This window comes from Myotis myotis, unplaced genomic scaffold (assembly GCF_014108235.1).
Source record: "Myotis myotis isolate mMyoMyo1 unplaced genomic scaffold, mMyoMyo1.p scaffold_m19_p_11, whole genome shotgun sequence".
Classification (NCBI taxonomy): domain Eukaryota; kingdom Metazoa; phylum Chordata; class Mammalia; order Chiroptera; family Vespertilionidae; genus Myotis; species Myotis myotis.
The window spans coordinates 12,440,319-12,458,451 of NW_023416315.1; the positions used below are offsets into that span (position 1 = coordinate 12,440,319).

Below are 18,133 nucleotides of genomic sequence, written 5' to 3' on the forward strand. Positions count from 1 at the left end.
GTCTGTTCTAGTCAATCAAAATGTAATTTCCCCATAATTATGCACAGACTAGGAAGAACTTAGGAAATAGTTAATATGCAGAGGCTTACCACAATGACTGACAACTACTGTAGGCAATCCGCATATTATTCTCCTACAGAGTGCAGTTTCAAGGCTGAGCTCAGTAAAAGGGCTCCAACTCAAATAAAAGTAACAATTTAGCGGGGCTGGCATGGCTCAGTGGTTGAGCATCGACCTATGAACCAGGAGGTCACAGTTCAATTCCCGGTCAGGGCACATGCCTGGGTTGCGGGCTCGATCCCAGTGTGGGGCGTGCAGGAGGCAGCCGATCAATGGTTCTCTCTCATCATTGATGTTTCTATCTCTCTCTCCCTCTGCCTTCCTCTCTGATATTAATAAAAATATATTTTTAACAAATAACAATTTACTCTCCATTAATGAAAGAGATTATCCTATAGCTTAGGAAAATTATTTCAGTTTGCCTCATATTAGAAATATTTCAGAAGAAAAATGGCCTACTGAGTTGAGCATTAAAATATTCATGAAAAGAATATCTTCAAAGAGACTAATAATTATAAATGCTGTGCTTGCACATGAATATAAAGCACTCCAAGGAAGAATGTTCTGAGGCCTAGGAGGTGCAAGATTTTCAGGATAAACAATGACTTCAGGAAATGCAAATGAGATAGTAGACTCGAAGCCAAGATTGTTCTTCTTGCTCGTCAGTAATGACTGTTTCCTGTTCCTCTGGGGAGTTTTCTTCCCATCATTCCAGCTAGACACTGGGAGTCATCCCAGACTCTTCCGTCAGGTCCCAATTTATTCGATCAGCGAGTACCAGCTCCTGCTAATTCTGACTATTTTGTGAAACCATCCCTTTTCCCCTTCCCTAGTTGGGTCCATTTCTTCTCCCTGGATCATAGCACTGTTTCCCCCACCGAGCTCCATTCCGTTGTCCTTGCCCTGTCACTCTCCCGTCTTTAACTCAACCTTCTACGAGGCCACCACCATGACCTTAGACACATCTGATTGTCACATCCTCTGCTTAAAATGTTCAGTTGTGCCTGCCCACTGTGTCCAGTACGCGTCCCACGCTACAGCGAGGCATTCAGGAACGGTCACACCACACACGCCTGAGCTCCCACCTCTGGATGCCTCCCACTTGAGGCTCCAGTGCTAACACTCTGTACTTTTCTTCAACTGGCAGTCTCCCACTCATTTCCTGAGGTGGCTTCTCCAGCCTCCTGAATCCTCGGGTGAGGCTAAGAGACCCTCATCCTCTCTTAGTGCCCTGACCGTAGCACAGCATTTATCATGTTTTACCCCAATTGCTCTGTATGCGTATTTGAATCCCTCCTTGATTTTCGTTCCAAGAGGACAATACCACGTCTAAGTCTTTCTGTGGCCTTCAACACTTTAGACAGGCCTTGGGGCATAGTGGGTAGTCAAGGAATTGAATTGAAAGAAGTTGCTGCATTATAAGCAGATTATAGGCACTGAACATGTAATTCAAATAAATGCATTTGGGTTATTGTAAAAAAAATGTATACCATAAAAACTAGAAAGCTACTTGAAATAAGAGCTTAACCTAAGGTCTTCAATCTGCCAAGTTTGAGGATAAGTTTCTTATTACATACAGGTGGTAATTTGCTGAGAAGAATTAACTTTTACTTATTTATAGTCTGTATCTTTCCTAGAAGGGAAAGTGAGATAGTGGGGGAAATAAGTCAAAATGGTTTGAGCTCGCACTCAATAAAAGATCTCTTGGAAACAATATGTAAATAATATTTGCTTTTTACCTATAAAACATTCAACAATGATAATTCATTAATTAGTAGTTTCATGAACTAGCTTTTTCTTTGTTAAAAAAAGTAAATACAATGAAGACCTTTAATATATTATATATTGAAGACTTTCAACAAAGTAGCAAAAAATGTCTAAAAAAATTCCCATGTTTATAAAAATAATCACTTTACAAAAATACTCAGTCACCCCGCCAGGGCTACACACTAAATTCTTAAATTTTCTATCTTAATTCCATTTTTTAGTCTTCTATTATTAGATAGAATAAGCAGCAACCCCATTCTTTATAGCTCCTAGTTTTGCAAGCTAAGGGATAATTTAATCAAACTGGTCAAAACTTAAAATGTGTGGTCCCAAAACAAGATCTCCAAAGTCATAAAATGTAATCCAAGTTCCTGAAGAGCATGATATAAACATTAAATGGTATTAGAAACAAGAGCTTTTAAAAATATGTTTGTAATAAGACCCAGTGTAGACTTGGCATAATGCAGAACCTTCCTCTTTATAAAAACGGCCGTTTAAAGTAAACCTCACCATAAAAAGAGTGGGTCTAGATAGAATGCCTTCTTCTCTAGGCCATCAATCTGAAAACTAAGACACTGACAACGTTTGACTGAAAAAAAGTTGAGGTAAGTCACCGAAGCTGACTCAGTGTTCACAGCTGGAACATGGCAGCAGGGGTTCCCAAATGACCGGATGGCAGTGAATAAGCGTCATCTGTGATGATGGACGTAAAACAGGGCAAAATCTGAGCAGCATGCTCACTCATACTGAGAGGGGGTATTCTAGAAATATACCCAAAACCGAAGTCTAGAAATTCCAAACTCCTTACAAAGAACAAAAAAATACCCCTACCTTTAAAACCAGTAAAATGTTATTTTGCAAACATGTATACGTTATAGATTAGAATATAGTTACTATTACCAGCTGGGCCCTGCACATCCCTGCATGTTCCAGTTGGGTGTACCAAGAATGCAAGGTCCTAACTTTTCTTCAGCTGGGCCATTTCTCAGGGCTTTGTTTATAGCTCGTAACTTTGAGGGAGGAGTTAATATCTTCCCCAGACAAACAGCAGGTCTGCTTACTCCCTGCTCCAACAGCATGAACCTCCCAAGCTCAACACCAGTGTTCCTCATACAACCCACTGCGTGTGCAGGCACCCACGGTGGGGCCTTTACATCGCCTGGGTGATGTCAGCTTGCACAGACAGTGAAATCCAAGACGCCGCACAGTTCTTCACACAGATATGGGAAAAACCATTTCTGTTATTGAGATCTATCTTACCGGATCCAGGTTCTTAAATAGCAGGATGTCTTTACAAGCCTCTTGCAATCGATTTCTTTGATCATCAGTTTTTGGATGTATAATCTAAAAAAAAAAAATTAAATAAACAAACAATTAGTCTACTCTTCTTACTCGTGAGAATAAAATTTCCTAGTAGGATGTTAAAAGGAAGATTTGTGAGTGCTGAGGTTTATTTCGGTGACTAGACACCTATCAGCCCATTAAGTAGGGAAAAAATAATACAATTTATCTCAGGGAGGGCTGCACATTGATTAATACACTTGAATGTTTTTCTTTTTTTAATTTTTCAATAACAGTTGACATTCAATATTGTATTAGTTTCAGGTGTACAATACAGTGGTTAGACATTTATATAATTTATAAAGTGATTCCCCCTCTAAGTCTAGTACCCATCTGACACCATAGTTATTACAATATTATTGACTATATTCTCTATGCTGTACTTTACATCTCCATGACTATTCTAAATCTACTTTGTACTTTTTAATCCCTTCACTTTTTCACCAAGTCCCCCAGCCCCTCTCCCATCTGGCAACCATCAGTTTATTTTCTGTATCTGAGTTTTTTTTCCTGTTTTGTTCATTTACTTTCTTTTTTAGAGTCCACATATAAGTAATATCAATGGAATTTGTCTTTCTCTGACTTATTTCATTTAGTGTAATATCCTGTAGTTCCATCCATGTTATCACAAGTGGTGAGATTTCATTCTTTTTATGGCCAAGTAATATTCTGTTGTATAAACAGGGTGGGGAAAAAGTAGGTTAATAGTTGTTTAATTGGAAAATAATATAATAAATCATAATACAGGAATAAACTCTGTTTCCCACATTCACAAATGTTAACCTACTTTTGCCCCGCCCTGCATGTACCGAGTCATCTTTAGCCAATCGTCTATTCACGGGCACTTAGGTTGCTTCCATATCTTAGCTATTGTAAATAATGACACAACGAACACAGCGGTGCATATATCTTTTCAAATTAGTGTTTTGGATAGCACTTGAATGTTTTTCAAAGGAGTGGTTCCCCCCAGGTTAGCAAGTTCAGACTCAGGCAGTGGTGTGTTTTGTGCCCATGCATATTTTAGAACTTACCATGAGAAATGAAAATCAGCACTTCAAGCCCATCTCAGATGGGTAACCACTAATGAAAATCAAAGGCCCAATAAGAATTGAGGAAACTTACAGTGTATATGTATATGTGTACATATATATATACATCCTATTTGTGAGTGCAAACGACTATAGCCACTGAGAGAGGAAGTCACTGCATCTTTTCTTATAGGGATATAATATATGCAAACTTTTGTTCACTAATAAATATTCATCTCAAACTACATTGTAAGGTGACACATAAACACAGGGAAAAAAAAACAGATTTGATGACGACTAACTCACTGTATACAAGAAACTTTAAAAATGTGGGCATTAACTAAATCATGCCAACCAAAGTTCACTCCTCCCTACTTTAAGGAAGGTTAGCTAATAACACAAAACAAAAAGTTATTTCGTGCTTCATGAAATTCATTGAGACTTTGAGCCAAAGCAATCTTACATGTTTGCCGCTGAGACACTCTATCCTCAGAGAGAAAAAGTTGGGGATACCATATCACCACTGTTGAACTAACTTTCTAGGTCCAACATGCTGGGCGCCATGTTGGCAAACAAAAACTTTGATAACTTTTGTGTACTTGTAAATGCTCTACTTTACCAGAAATGTGACATACCCAGTCACCAATCCCTGAAAGTTAAGCCAACTCTGGTCTCTACATCAATTTCCTTGTTCCTTATTCATTTTCTATCTTTCCCGCCAACCTTCCTGGTGCTGGAATCGCCACAGTGAAGGAGTAAAATGGGAATTCCTTGAAGATCTGCTGGTCACATAAGTCTCCTTATCTTGCTACCACTGGATTTTACATATATTTCAGGAAGCTTACTGATGCTATGACTTCGGGATGCAGTATCTGCTTTTCTGTATTAAAACTCAATCTTACTAAAATATTTCTGAGAGCTACAGAAATAGATTTTTGTTTATATTTTTAAAGACCAAATTAAAAAGGAGGACTTTTGTAAAGCATGTACCAAAAAAAAGAGTAAATTATTACTTCCATTTTTCCAGGCAGTTGTAATCTCTAATTTAGCTTACTTTTTACTAAATAAATAGAAAAACAAAGCTAAAGAACACAGCTTAAAAATTTGCTTCAAACCAAAATGAACAAATTTTTATAAAAACATTAGGACCTCCAAGAAACCAGTTTCTGAGCAAACTATAAAGACTCATAGACTTAAAAAGAATAACAACTTACTGACACTTTAGATGTTATTTACTCTGATTTCTTGTTCTTGTATTATTATTTAGTAATTATTGTATTATTTTCCTGTATTTCCTTTTTGTTAAATTTACTGGGGTAACACTAGTTAAGAAAATTATATAGGTTTCAGGTGCACAATTCCACAAGACATCATCTGTGCACTGTATTATGTGTTCACCACCCCAAGTCAAGACTCCTTCCACAGTGAGAATTTATTTTTCTTAGTATTTCTAATAAAGAAAAATATTGAGAAGAGACTTCTATTCCTGCTAATTTATAATAACAGAAGCTTACTCTGAAACAAACAAACAAAAAAATAGTAAACCCAAAGCAGTATATAGATGCAACACAATTCCTATCCAGATACCAATGGTGTATTTCACAGAACTAGAACAAATATTCCAAAAAATTACATAGAAACACAGGAGACCCCAAATAGCCACAGCAGTCTTGAGGAAGAAGAACAAAGTTGGAGGAATCACTATGAGAAAGTTGTATTTTTACAAAAGAAATAAAACCACAAACTGCAATGATTTTTTGTATTCGCCTTTCCTTTAGCCAAAGAGAGTCTTTGGATAAAGTAATTCTATAGAACTTGAAGGAGAAGCTATAGAGATAAGACTAGGGCAAGAAACAGTCAAAATAATTCCATTATGTCTCCTGTTTGTTAACATCTTTCCTATTATTATTTTCCTTACCCAAATACAGAAGTAATTTAAAATTAATTCATTCAATAAGTTACATACCCTGGACTCCGTATCATCCTCTTCTTCATCAGGATTATAAGCTTCTGCACATACTATAAAAAATAAAAATGGGCATTTTAAAGATTCTTTCATCAAGAAACATACTATAATAAATATCTATCTTAAAAAATTAATCAACAGGAAGAGTACCATGGTGGTCTAAAAACCATTAATTCGCCTCATCCAGGGCAAGCAGTACATGCCAAACCAGTTTCCTCTTGTAATATATATGAAATGTATTATAATAACAGAGCTACGCTTTAAGACACTGACAACTGCTTTGTTGTTGTTGTTAATCCTCACTTGAGGTTATTTTTTCCATTGATTTTTTTGAGAGTGAAAGGGAGGGAGGGAGGGAGGGAGGGAGGGAGGGGGGGGGAGGGAGGGATGAGAGAGACACATGGATTGATTGCTTCCCATATGCAGGATGGAAACTGCAACCCAGGTATGGTCCCTTGACTGGAAATTGAAGCCACGACCCTTTGGTGCATGGGGTGATGTTCTAACCACATAGCCAGACTGGCCAGGATCTGACAACTGCTTTTTGTTTTTTCTTTTCAGAGGAACATAGCTTACCCTGTTTCACTTTCGTTTCCAAGCTATGGAAATGCATAAAATCTAAAAATTACCTAAATAAACAGCAAAATAAGTCTAAGTCTGCTACGAAATGATTAATTTAATTATAAAGTTAGGAGTAAATTTCACAGATTACCCATAACCCAATCTTCCAGGAGCAAATACTATAACATTTTGCATAGTCCTATCCAATCTTTATTCTGGATTGAGTTCATACTGCATATGCAATTTTAAAACCTTCTTTAATAATTTTACATGCCATTAGATACATTTTGTAAATATTGTTTGAAGGACTGCTGATTATTCATCATGAGCTATAATTAACCACTCCCCTAATGCTAGACACTTAGCTGACTTCTATTCAAACAACCTTGCAATAAATCTCTTCATGCAGAAATATTTGTCTGCATTTCAGAGTATGCTGTAGGAATTATTCCCCAAATGTAATTTTTTTGGGGGGGAGGGGGTGTTGTTAAAAGATATGACAATTTTTAAGACATACTCATCCACAAATTTCTTTCCAGGGAGATGGCACCCACTCACTGTCCTACAAAGATTATATGTAAGAAGACTGCTCTAAACTGTACCACAGAGTTGGATATTGAAGCTTAAAATCTTTGCAATTTAGATGAAAAAAGGATTCAAATTTTTGAAAATTATGATGGAATTTGAATCATTTTCAAATGTTTATAAGTTGGCTATATTTTCCCCTTCCTCCTTATGTATGAGAAATTTATGTACGTATTTGGTATTCTTTTTGACTTTTACAACTTTAATACCACTTTGTCATATTTTTCACAAGCACTTCATCCAGTTTGCCTTTTAACTATAATTAAAGTTTTTACAGATTACACATTTATTTATTTTTAATGTACTGATATCAAGGGAGAAATTTCCCCAATATGATTTAAATTAAAATGTTAAACATCACAAAATACCACTGGTTCTGAGCTTGGAAATTCCTTTTTTATTTGCAAGTCTAAAGATTTGTTACTTCTCTTTTCTTTCAGTTTTTTTTTTTTAAGTAGATCTCTTCACATTTACCCTTTAACCCACATGAACTTAATTCTGCCATAGATATAGAAATTTAAAGAACAGAGAATAGGCAAAAGGCTGAGAAATGTCTTTCCAAGGGTCTCAAATGGCGTCAAGAATATTATCATCATTAGTACTGCTATTACCATTCTAACTCTAAAACCTGACATTAGCTTTTGTTCCTCTAGGCATTGCTCTATATATGCAGACCAAAATTATTCTTTTTTAAAAATTAAATTGAAAAACTTTTCATCACCATTTATCCCCCATACCCTCTTTCACCTCCCCCCAGCACCCTGCCCCCCCCGCCCCCGCCCCCGGCACAATCACCACACTGTTGTCCTAGTCCATGAGTCCATGAGTTCTTTCTCTCTTTTTTCCCTCCATGGCCCCTGCCTTCCCGCTCTTGGCCCCACCACTCACCGGAGAGCTGTCAGCCCACTCTCTATCTATGAGTCTGTCTTGGGTTTGCTTGTTAGTTTAGTTTGTTCATGAGATTCCACATATGAGTGAAATCATATGGTATCTGTCTTTCTCTGACTGGCTTATTTTACTTAGCATAATGTTCGCCAGGTCCATCCATGTTATTGCAAAAGGTAAAATATTATTATTTCTTATGGACAACTAATATTCCATTGTGTAAATGTTCCATAGCTGTTTTATCCACTCATCGATTGATGAACACTTGGGCTGCTTGCAAATCTTGACTATTTTAACTGACGCTGCAATGAACGTAGGAGTGCATATGTTTTTCTGAATTTGTGTCTTGGGTTTCTTCATATAAATTCCCCAAAGTGGAATTGGGTCATAAGGCAGCTCCATTTTTAATTTTGTTTTGTTTTGTTTTGAATCCTCACCCAAGGAGTGAGGATATTTTTTCCACTGGTTTTTTAGAGAGTGAAAAGGAGGAGGGAGGGGGACAGAGAAAGAGAGGAGAGAGAAATATCAATGTGAGAGAGACACACTGATTGGTTGCCTTCCACACAGGCCCCAACTGGGGGTGGGGATGGGACCTGCAACCCAGATAAGTACCCTTGACCAGGAATCGAACCCACAGCCATTTTTAATTTTTTGAGAAAAATCCATTCTGCTTTCCACAGTGTCTGCACCAATTTGTATTTCCACCAACATGCACCAGGGTCTTCCTTTCTCCACATCATCGCCAACACTGTTGTTTGTTGATTAATGCTCAACCATTGTGACAGGTGTGAGGTGATATTTCATTATGGTTTTAATTTTCATTTCTCTGATAAGTGACATTGAACATCTTTTCATGTTTACTGGCCATCTGTATATCCTCTTTGGAGAAGTGTTTATTTAGGTCCATTGCCCATTTTTTAAGTTGGATTGTTTGTATTTTTGGTGTTGAGTTTAACAAGTTCTTTATAAATTTTTGATATTAAAATTAGATGTATAAGCGAATGTTTTCCTATTGAGTGGGTTGTCTTTTCCTTTTGTTGATGATTTCCTTTGCTGCGCAAAACTTTTTAGTTTGATGCAGTTCCATTTGTTTATTTTTTCCTTTTGTTTCTCTTGCCTAAGGAGATGTGTCAGAAAAAATATCGCCACAAGAAATTTCTTTCGGTCCTTTCTTGTGAAGGCTCCCATATAAATGTAAAAAAAAAAAAAAAAATCAATAAAATCTGTATGCTTTTCTCCTGTTAATCTTATGTCGCTTTAGTACTTAGGCCCAGCTAGAGACCCAAAGAAGGTAGAGGAGAATTTTTCCTCCCCTACATTCCTAAAGCTTCTGCCTGGAAGTGATACATGTCACTTCTGCTAAGAAGAAATATATATCACACTAGTGGCCCGGTGCACGGATTCGTGCACACTGAAAGGAAATCAATTAGAAGAAATATTTTCATATCACTATTCACCCTTTCTCTATAATAGAAGTATCAACCAAATACACAATCGACAATGACAGATCAAAACACATGCGTGCAATTGGCGCCAGCGAGAGCTTTATATGTATCGCGCATGCATGAGTCAACATTTACCTTTAAATTGCCAGTGCATGTCATATGTACCGGGTGGTTGGTCGGTCAGATGGTCAGTCAGTCACTTAGCCTTTTATATATAGAGATTTCATAGGACAAGTGACATGGCCATTCCTAACTTCAAGGAGACAGGGAAGTATAATTTTACTGTGTGCTAAGAGAAGAGAAAACCAGGATATTGTGAAGAGCCCTAATGACCAAAGAGACAATCTGATGGCCCTAAGCCCAAGATTTCCTCTCTCTCTCTCAGAGGCTTAGAAGGGGAATAGAGGGAGTACTAAAATAACCTCACAGCTTACTTAAAATACAAAGAAAAAAGTTCATTAAATTAAAAATTTAACAAAGTAAGGCTTATAAAATCAGAACAGAATCATTACAATTTCCTTAATACTTCTTTTCAAATAACAACTGAATATTTAATGATTAACTATATAACTTAATATATTCCTGCATCAAACTATTAAATTATTATAATCCACCATGTTGCTGCATATATTTCAGCTATAAAAAAAGCAATATATAAACATCCTGTACTTATCTTGCAGAAGTGTTGGCAGGCTTCAATAAACAGTACTTACGTGAATACTTAATGACCAGACCAGTATGTTTATGGCAGCAGAATTTTATTAAAAGGATTTTAGTTAAGACTGTATAACCCTATCTTGGTCAAATGATAGGCATTCCTTTTCCACTTAATCTAGTTTGTTCTACTCTCCCGAGGGTTATCAATGGGGCTTTAATAATCAGCTCTTCACAAACCACCTCTGGTTCTATAACATTATGTTTTAAACTTCATTCAAGTAGGTTCCTAAATCATCCCAGACATATAATTACCAATCCTAAAAAATATCTATACATTTTTTTCCTGCTGCTTTCCTTATAAAACATTCTATTGTCTCATAAGTATTTCAGATGTACTGTATTAAACAGTTCACTAAACTGCCCTGATTCATTACAAAAATCATTATTCTTGTTGTACTTGAACAAAAGAGGTATTTTCAATAAGACTGCATAATTTGTGAATTCCTTTTTGTTTTTATATTTCTAAAAACAAGTTTCTTCCACCTGTCTACCACTCCTCTTTAAGTGACTGTATAATCAAGAACCATTCATACCTCACAAATAAACCATCATGCTCAAGATACTACTGGATCAGTATCCACAAGATACATAAATAAGCAGCAATAGAGGGCTTCAGACAAATGAGAATTTCTTCATTTGTTATTTTCCTATTATTAAAGCTACAGAAAATAAAACAATTTAATCTGTTTCAAAAAATGTGTGAATTTTTCTTCAAAACCACTCCAAAGCGGGGGGAAAAAAGCCCTAACTATGCTAGTTTTCTGTACTTAGAATCCAAATATTTAAAAACTTTAGCTATGGAGCATGTGGACTCAATCATTGCATCTATTCCCAGTTCACTTTCTTTCCACTACATCACCACGTATGCATTTAGTCTTTAAACATCCACCACCTCTTTTAATAATTAATTCATTTATAAGAAATATTGCACAATTTAGAGGACAAACCATTCAACAGATTTATAAAAAGAATCACGTCAATACAGAATGTACCAGTGAGGATGAATCCAGAACCCGATAGGCTCAAACACTATATAATTCTACTGTTCATACACTATGAGTAGCCTGTGGGATTCAGAGGCCGGAAGAAGTACCATGAGCCCTCACTCCCTCTCACATGAAACAGCGGTCCCCATAGCTACTAATGTTCCTTTCATCAGTAAGGATATAAGAAAATTAACAATGTGCAAGATCCAAGACAAGGCAAGAGCATGTAGGATATTTTTAAAATAAACTATTCCAAGTAAATTTTCTTTAAGAGAAAGTATAAAAACTTACAAATGACCCAGAGTAAGATAAGTAGGTACAACTCAAAGAGCCTGAAGAATAATTCTGAGAATATATTTGAATGACCATTAATATTTTAAACCCCAAGTGTGTTTGCTACTAATCACTACAATTCCTCAATGATATTCTCTAGAACTATTAAGTAGCAGTCAGTAAGCGGACTGCCTGTACTAGAGGACATGTAATAGAAATTATATTGTGCTTTGCAGAAAAGGGTCTAATAAAGATTTTTGAGCATTATATTTGATGGTTATGGGTTTTTAAAAATTAATAATAGCCCAAGAGAAATAAAAAAGGAATTCTGATCCTTTGATCAAAAAACCAACAGCTTCCCAAGAGGGTAAAGCTGCCCAGATGACCACGCTCATAATGTCTGGCCTCCCTTTGCTTTCTTTCCTTTATTAATATTAACCAGCTAATTATGATGATAACACTAGAACTCTTTTCACTTAGAAAATTACAAGGTTTTAGGAGCTCTGTACCAAGAACTGGGGAAATGGGAAGAAATAAAGGTTAAAATATTACAAATTTTTATGAAAAACATCAATTTACAGATCCAAGAAGTTCAATGAAGCTTAGCCTAGAATAAACACAAAGAAATGCTTAGGCACATTTTAGTCAAACTATTACAAGTCAAAAACAAAGAAAATCATCAAAACAACAACAAAAAAAGATTATACAAGGGAACAAAAAAACCCCCAAACAATTAATGGTTAATGTCTCAGCAGAAACAATACTAGTAATTGCCCTAGCTGGTTTGGCTCAGTGCATTAGGCATAGGCCTGCAGACCAAAGGGTCCCAGGTTCTATTCTGATCAAGGACACCTCCCCCACCTGCATCCTGGTCAGGGTGCATGCAGGAGGCAACCAATGTGTTTCTCCCATAGATATTTCTGTCTTTCCCTCTCTCTTCTGCCCTCTCTAAAAATCAATGGAAAAATATTCCCGGGTGAAGATTAAAACAAAAACAATAGAGATCAGGAATGGCATATTCAAATTCCTGAAAGAAAAAGAAAAACGTTTCATAAGAATTCTACATCCAACAAAAAACGACCCTTTGAAAATGAAAGTGAAATGAATTTATTTTCAGATAAACAAAGACTGAGAGAATTTGTTGCAAGCAGATGTGCCCTATAAGCAATATTAAAGGAAGGCCTTCAGGCTAACAGGAAATGCCACTAGATGCTAACTCAATCTGGCAGAAAGAAATGAAGATAGTACGAACAAGCCGTTTACTGGGAAAGGTAAATATTTGAGTAAACATAAGACTATATGAACACTTACTTTTTCTTTAAGACAAGACTGCATAAAGCAATAATTATAACACTAAACTGTTGGGCGTATAACACATATAATACGTATGTTAGTAACAGCACAGTGGGTCCAAGTCTAACTCTACCTCCCTCAATTCCTCCTATTCACACACCTTAGTAAGGCGGTCTGGTGGTTACATGTAGCTATGCGCAGAAAGAGTTCACCTCTTCTCAGTTTGTTCCTGGGTAACGATCAAGGTGAAAGAGATGTGGAGAATAACAGGGATTCCATCCAGACCATTCCTAGTCATGGTACATGTCTGGCAAAAATTATTAATGCTTCCCACAACATACAGAATAAAATCCACAATCGTGTCGGGACTTTCGGGGGTCTCTCATGACCTGATTCAAACCTATTTTTTGGTATGTTCCTCCTACTATAATAAAGTCCATACAATTCTAACCTTATTAGACTAGTCACTATTCCCTCAGCACAATAGCTCATGTGGTTTGCTCAATGGGGAACTCATCCCTCCTGGTCCCCCTTCCCACCTATCAAAATCGGACTCTTCTCCCAAAGCTCTGTGCAAATGCCACACCCTCCCTGACACTTTCCCCAAGCACAGGAGTTAGTTTAAAGCTTCCTTCTACGTAGGAACACAAAATGTACCTCATCTGTCCCTTTACTTCAGTGTAATCACATATTATGCGGGGGTAAATTCTAAATGCAACACAGGAGGCAAAAATCTCCAACAGTCAATGCTATTCTTGAAAACCTCGTAGGAAGCCGTTGCTCAACATGGTCCTAAGGCCCCACAGTAAGTCCACAACAACGGTTTTTCCCTCCAGCATTCAGAATGACTGATTTTTCTTCTGTGAGCACTAGATGCTGGCTTACATTTAGAAGCCACATGTGTGGAAAATGGATACCTTTAAACCCGAGAAGTGCTCATACTGAGAGGCATGCGGCACTGACAGCGAGCCAGCAGGAATGGTAGCGGCACATCTCCGCCTCACCCGCTGAGGGCACAAACTCGCCGAGTGGGATGTCTCTCTCTGCTCCTTTGCACTGAGGCTCTCTGTAGAACGTGTGCAGTGGCATCAGAGGGGGTGGCACTGACCATGACCCAACTCTGCGGTGCTGTCCTACAACTAACTGTTAGGACAGTCCCGGGCACTGCCAGCTGTTCCAGGGACTTGGGCACAAGCTACACCTTCCTCATCTTCAGCAATCTCACAGTATGCACAGAACAGTCTTGCAAATAGTGAGTTAATGATAGATCTTTTTAATTTAACGGAAGTGATAGTACAACCAGATATATAGCGATCTCTTTTACAGTTATCAGAGAATAAGCATGCCTAAAACAAACATTTTTGCACAAAAAAAGTTCTCACAAATTAAAAACAATTGTAAGTCTAGAAAAAACACCCAATCTGATTTTAAAATGCAGTAATTTTGCATAGTATGAGAGGACCAGGTGGTTGGCTGCTCTTTTTTTTTTTTTTAAATATATATGTATTTATTATTGATTTCAGAGAGGAAGGAAGAGGGAGACAGAGAAAGAAACACCAATGATAAATCATTGATCAGCTGCCTCCTGCACACCCCCTACTGGGGATCGAGCCTGAAACCAAGGGACATGCCCTGACCGGGAATTCGAACCATGACCTCCTGGTTCATAGGTCGATGTTCAACCACTGAGCAACACTGGCTGGGCAGTTGGCTGCTCTTAATGTTCTGAAGAAATAACATAAAAAAGAGTTTGTAGGAAGAAAATTACAGTGACCTTTCATCTTCCACTTTATCTCTTTGAAAAATGCGTGGGATGAATGTCAAGTATCATTTTTCCTTTGGGGCTTTTTCCTTTAGTAGCTAGATGAATTGATATGCAAGATAACAGTTTCATTCTGTTGAAGAGAAGCAACATTTGTCTGGTATTTATTGTCATCCTATGTGTGAGGCATTATTCTACCATAAAATAGTAATTTTTCCTCAAAAGGAAAAGACACATCCAAATGAGCCACCTGCGGCGGTACAGGCAGGTGGTAAAACAAGTCACCCGAGTTTCCCTCAAGCACGCGCGCAGGGCTTGTCAGCTATCTCCGGTTTGCCAACGTGCTGAGGACACTGCAGCGGCCCCCGTAGGCTGGAAAGGAAACTCAGTGGCCAACGGAGAAGCTACCTTCCACAAAGAAAGACAGGGCTTCTTCAGGGCAGCTGATCTAAACTAAGAATCAGCTCGCAGACATGACTCCAATCATCCAAACGGGTCAATTAAAATTAGTGCCAGGGGAGGTGGGGTTTCTGAGCCCTGTGTCACAGCAGACTCCAGATGGGCAAAGGAGACAACTTCCAGGTCCATCCAGGATGACTGGATTTCCTGAGATTATGGGGGGTTTGCCTCGGAGGGAATGGCAGGTCCGCCTTGTTCTGGTGGCTACTGTAAAGTGTGGAGTTGTGGTGGCCATATCCCCCACCATCTGGAGAAAGCAGCCCACAACAAGAGAGAGAAGAGGCAAGAGATCCCTAACAGTGTTTCAAAGCCCAAGCCCAGCTGCATCCCTGCCCTCCACCCCCAACATTTCAATACGTTTTTCATTTTCACTACATTAAATTCAATGTGTGTTTCAGTAGCTCACAAGGAAGGAGACATCAGAAATTAAGGGCAACACTTGTTCAAAAAGATCAGGACCAAAAGGAAAACAATATAATAAAGATTCCACCCAGTTACCAAAAACAACTAAGAATAAAACCACAGAGCAGTCATTGACAAGGAAGCGGTATTTGCAAAATAATAAGGCACAGAGCAGGGCTGATCAGGGGGTTGGGGCGCCTTCCCCTGTCACGACTATTCAATGAAATTCTAACAACGAAAGTGGATGATACATAATTCAGGGACCCTGTATGGTTCTGACAAGAGTACCCACAATTGTTCATCTATGATACCAGGGGATGTAAATGATAAAGGTAGGCAACAAAATTGAAAGTATTCTTTGCCACCAAATTTTGCTATCTTGCAGAACAAATAATCATGAGCTTAGGTCTTCAATTTAGTTTATATGCTCCATGGGTTTCAGAACTACTGACTGGTATTTAAAAAAAATAGCTTTTTCTGTTTTTATGAAAATGACACAGGCACCCTGCAAACAACTCGCTTGTAAACTAATAAAATTTTATTTTATCACTAGAGGCCTGGTGCACAAAAATTTGTGCACTCGGGGGGAGGGGGGTCTCTCAGCCCGGCCTGTGCCCTCTCACACTCTGGGACCCCTTGGGAGATAACGACCTGCTGGCTTAGGCCTGCTCCCGGGTGACAGAGGGCAGGCCCAATCCCTAGGTGCAGCCCCTGGTCGGGCTCAGAGCAGGGCTAATTGGGGAGTTGGGGCGCCGCCCCCTGTCATGCACAGAGCAGAGCAGATTGGGAGGTTGCTATGCCACCCTCAGTCACGCTCAGGGTAGGGCCGATTGGGGGTTGGGGCACCGCCCCCTGTCACACTCAAGGCAGGGTCGATGGGGAGGTTGTGGCGCCACCCCATGACGCACAGAGCGGGGCCCATCAGGGGGGGTGGGGCTCCATACCGTCACGCACAGAGCAGGGCCGTCAGGGGGTTGAGGAGCTCCCCCCTGTCACTCACAGAGTAGGGCCGATAGGGGAGTTGGGGCACCGCCCCCTGTCACACTCAGGGCAGGACTGATGGGGAGGTTATGGCTCTACCCCGTCATACACAGAGCAGGGCCTGTGGGGGGCGATTGGGGCGTTGCCCTCTATCACCCACAGAGCAGGGCCGATCAGGGGGTTGGGGAGCTTCCCCCTATCAGGCACAGAGCAGGGCTGATCAGGGGGTTGGGGCGCCTTCCCCTGTCACGAACAGAGCAGGGCGGATAGGGAGGTTGTGGCCTGTGCCCTGTCACACACAGAGCCGCAGGGCGATCAGGGGGTTTGGGCGCTGCCCTGTCACGCTGATCCCGGTGCTGGGAGGCCTCGCGGCTCCGCTGATCCCGGTGCTGGGAGGCATATTACCCTTTTACTATATAGGATAGAGGCCTGGTGCACGCGTGGGGGCCGGCTGGTTTGCCCTGAAGGGTGTCCTGGATCAGGGTGGGGGTCCCCACTGGGGTGCCTGGCCAGTCTGGGTGAGGGGCTGAGGGCTGTTTTCAGGCTGGCGGGTGACTGAAGCTCCCAACTGCTCCTTTTTTTCTTTTTTTCTTTTCATTCTGGGCCAGCTTTAGCTCTGAGGCTTGGCTCCAGCTCTTAGGCCTCCGCTACTGAAAGCAGGTATCTGGTTTGTTTGTGTTCTATAATCGAAACACTGTTTCAACTCCAGCTCTGAGATCCCGGCTGGCTGAAAGCAGGTTTCTGGGGTTTTTGTTTAGCTTCTATATTTGTAACAATGTTTCAAACTGCAAGCTCAGAGGCCGGCAAGGCAGGCGGGGAACGTTGGAGTCCTCCATCACTGAAGCAAACAAGCCTCATGTTCGCTTCAAGCTGCTTGGCTGCCGGCTGCCATCTTGGCTTGCAGTTAATTTGCATATCGCCCTGATTAGTCAATGGGAAGGGTAGCGGATGTACGGCTAATTACCATGTTTCTCTTTTATTAGATAGGATACGCAAAATGCCTCCAGTTTTAGTGAAACCAACACATGGAAACAACTCTTACTATTTGTAAAGCTGTGCTTGGTGTTATGACAGATGCAAGTACTAAGTACTAAATAGGGTCTCTGCACTCTGCTAACTTACAAGCTGCTTAAGGAGATTAATTTCTGTTCAGGCAGTAGTATAAATTATTATCTGTGGTTAAATAGAGAGTGACTGATATACAGTGTGGGGAAAGAGCACAGGATTCAGATATAGTGAGGCATATCTCAGCTCTGACATTTTTTTCCTGCCACTTATTAACTGCATGACCTTTGTACATTACTAAGCATTATGAATCCCAATTTTTTTTCATATGTAAAGTGTGGCTATTATGAACTACCTCATTGAGGTGTTGTATTTAAATAAATACAGTTGTATAGGAATCACATGAGGAATAAACCTTAAAAAATAGATTGATATTTGTGGCATAAGCTCAAACACAATGATGAAGGAGAATACACACACATTCATACTTGCCCATGAATGAGAGTAAGCACCAGGCCTTTGCACATAGAATCCCCTGGAGTGCTTCCCGCCCCCCGCCCCCCAAAACCTGCCACCCACTTATTCCCAGATCTTGTTGAAACATGAGTTCCTGGGAG

The 18,133-nt window shown here is 39.5% G+C and overlaps 1 protein-coding gene across 2 annotated transcripts in view; it reads right to left on the reverse strand.

Moving 5' to 3' along the window:
* Positions 1–18,133, reverse strand: part of PRKAR2B (protein kinase cAMP-dependent type II regulatory subunit beta) — a 73,755-nt gene that overhangs the window by 21,064 nt on the left and 34,558 nt on the right. For both annotated transcript variants that reach the window (XR_004970795.1, XM_036327538.1), the window contains exons 3-4: positions 6,163–6,215; positions 3,088–3,171 (exon numbers count right to left, since the gene is read on the reverse strand). Coding sequence is in view for 1 of the 2 variants with exons in the window: in XM_036327538.1 (XP_036183431.1) it covers positions 3,088–3,171; positions 6,163–6,215 (137 nt within the window). In the remaining variant the exon portion in view is untranslated. The remainder of the gene's footprint in view (positions 1–3,087; positions 3,172–6,162; positions 6,216–18,133) is intronic.